This window comes from Propithecus coquereli, unplaced genomic scaffold (assembly GCF_000956105.1).
Source record: "Propithecus coquereli isolate 6110/MARCELLA unplaced genomic scaffold, Pcoq_1.0 Scaffold61, whole genome shotgun sequence".
NCBI lineage: Eukaryota > Metazoa > Chordata > Mammalia > Primates > Indriidae > Propithecus > Propithecus coquereli.
Genome location: NW_012152063.1, coordinates 5,142,067 through 5,144,818, shown reverse-complemented (window position 1 = coordinate 5,144,818; position 2,752 = coordinate 5,142,067). Strand labels below are relative to the sequence as shown.

At 37.8% G+C, this 2,752-nt stretch overlaps 1 protein-coding gene across 1 annotated transcript in view; it reads left to right on the top strand.

The window, feature by feature from the left end:
- Positions 1-2,349, top strand: part of MACC1 (metastasis associated in colon cancer 1) — a 73,539-nt gene extending 71,190 nt beyond the window's left edge. Inside the window, exon 6 of the mRNA XM_012659399.1 lies at positions 293-2,349. Coding sequence (XP_012514853.1) covers positions 293-2,349 — 2,057 coding nt within the window. The remainder of the gene's footprint in view (positions 1-292) is intronic.
- The last annotated feature ends 403 nt before the right edge of the window (positions 2,350-2,752 follow it).

The following is a 2,752-nucleotide window of genomic DNA, read 5'->3' as shown; positions in this document are numbered from 1 at the left end:
TATCTAAAATGCTAAACATTTATTTGTTTAGTTTATAAATCATGATGTCTTAAGATAAAATAGCACTAATAGCCCTACATATGCTCAAAATAACTTGTCCTTTCCTCATTACATGCAAATGTGACCAAATTTACCATTAATTTACCAGTTTGTAGTAGCTGGTAGGTTGAATATGGAAAAGAAAACTGAAATGTAAGTCCTGAATTTTTAAGCTATAGAAAAAATGAACCGTGGTTATATCTCAGAATGCCACCTTATCATTGTCTTGCTTTGTTTTTTTTTGAATAACAAGAATGCCAAGACCCAGACTTTCTTCACAATTGGCCGGATGCTTTTGCCCTTCATGGTAATAATGCTTGCAAAGCTACGAATCCATTCTGGAATGAACTGTCTGCTTCTAACCCATTTTTAGATGACATAACTCAGCTAAGAAAGAACAGGAAGAGAGATAATATTTCCATCTTGAAGGAAGATCCTTTTCTTTTTTTAAGAGAAGTAGAAAATGGAAATTCTTTTGATTCCTCCGGTGATGAACTCGATGTGCGAAAATTACTTAGGCATTCCTCCTCAAGGAAATCTGGAAGATCTAAAAGTGTTTCAGAACTTCTGGACATTTCAGATGACACAGCTCATGCCCCTCAGAGTATACATAACTCTGACCAGATCCTAGAACAAGACTTAGAATGGCTTCAAAATGATAGAGAAGCTTATAAAATGGCTTGGTTAAGTCAACGCCACTTGGCCCGCTCCTGTCTGGATTTGAATACAATTAATCAGAACCCTGGGTGGGCCCAAACACAAGTTGCAGAGGTCACCATAGTTTGTAAATTAAACCACCATGGAGGGTCGATACAATTACCTGAATCAGACATCACTATTCATGTGCCCCAAGGTCATGTAGCTGTGGGAGAATTCCAAGAGGTGTCGCTAAGGGCTTTTCTTGATCCTCCACAAATGCTTAACCATAATCTTTCGTGCACTGTAAGCCCTCTGTTGGAAATCACGTTAGGCAACCTTAATACAATGGAAGCCATTTTGCTGGAGATGAAAATTGGGGCTGAGGTGAAAAAGGATCCTTTCAGCCAAGTCATGACAGAAATGGTGTGTTTATACAGCCTGGACAAAGAAGGCCCTTTCAGAGTGTTAAGCAACTGTTACATTTATAAAGATACCATCCAAGTCAAGCTAATGGATTTGAGTCAGGTGATGTATCTAGTGGTTGCTGCGCAAGCTAAAACTATTCAGTCACCAGCCGCCACCATTTGGGACTATATCCACAAAACCACCTCAATTGGAATTTATGGACCCAAATATATCCATCCCAGTTTCACTGTTATTTTCATAGTTTGTGGACACAGTTATATGCCAGGAAAGCTTACAATCTCTGATATTAAGAAGGGTGGAAAAAACACATCTCCAGTTGTATTTCAGCTCTGGGGGAAGCATTCATTTTTACTTGACAAGCCACAAGATCTAAGTATTTCTGTTTTTTCATGTGACCCTGATTTTGAAGTAAAGGCAGAAGGAGAAAGGAAAGAAATTAAACAAAAACAGCTGGAAGCAGGTGAAATAGTTCATCAACCATTTTTATTTTCTTTGGTTGACCACAGAGAGATGCACTTGTTTGTTTTCCGTGTTCAGGTGGAGCCTCCCCATGGTGAAGCGGTTGCACAGTTCTGTATCACTACACCCGATCCAGCCCCGAACCTAAAAAGGCTCTCACATCTGCCAGGTTATTTGCAGAAGGAGAAGGAAATCAAGTCTGCTCCTTTATTAACAACAGTGCTTGTTAAATATCCCACATTTCAAGATAAAACTTTGAACTTTACCAACTATGGGGTAACCTTGAAGGCAGTACTGAGACAAAGCAAGATTGACTATTTACTTGAATATTTCAAAGGCGACACAATAGCACTTCTTGGAAAAGGTAAGGTCAAAGCCATTGGGCAGTCCAAAGTTAAAGAATGGTATGTGGGAGTCCTCAGAGGTAAGATTGGACTTGTGCATTCCAAAAATATCAAGGTGATTTCAAAGGAACAAGTAATGTCTACGTCAGATAGTGTCTTTACAACCAGAAATCTTCTTGAGCAAATTGCTCTGCCTTTTAAAAAACTAACTTATATCTACTCAGTTGTATTGACCTTGGTGTCAGAAAAAGTTTATGACTGGAAAGTTTTAGCTGATGTCCTGGGTTACTCACATCTGGCACTGGAAGATTTGATTCAAACACAAGCAGACAAAGAATCAGAAAAAGTTTCTGGTGTTGTGAAGAAGTTAAAGGAAGATTGCCACGCAGATAGAAATACAAGAAAGTTTCTTTACGAACTTATTGTGGTGAGTATTGCTTGATCATAGTAATTTATTTACTATAGAAAACTTTATCAATTTGATAATATTTATAACCAAACATATGAGAGAAGAAATTTTTTAAAAATTAGCAATCTCAAATAAATTGGAACCACTTTTCAGCAAATATAGAGATTTTTCCCCTAAGACCATATTTAAGACCACTGGTTTCTTAAATTTGAGATTCAATTGTGATTTTCCCAGAAAATAGGCCCCCAAAGATTATCTCTTCAAGGAGCATTAAAGGTTCTCTTTGTTTTGGGCCTAACAGTTAAGAGATGGCTTTTCTTCCTCTCTCAAATATTTAGACAGCCCTTAGGATCTCAAAGAAGTTCCACAACATGAAAGTAAACAAGAGTAAATTGAAACCAAGCTAACTTGGCCATGGTTTGAGGTCCACTTTTCA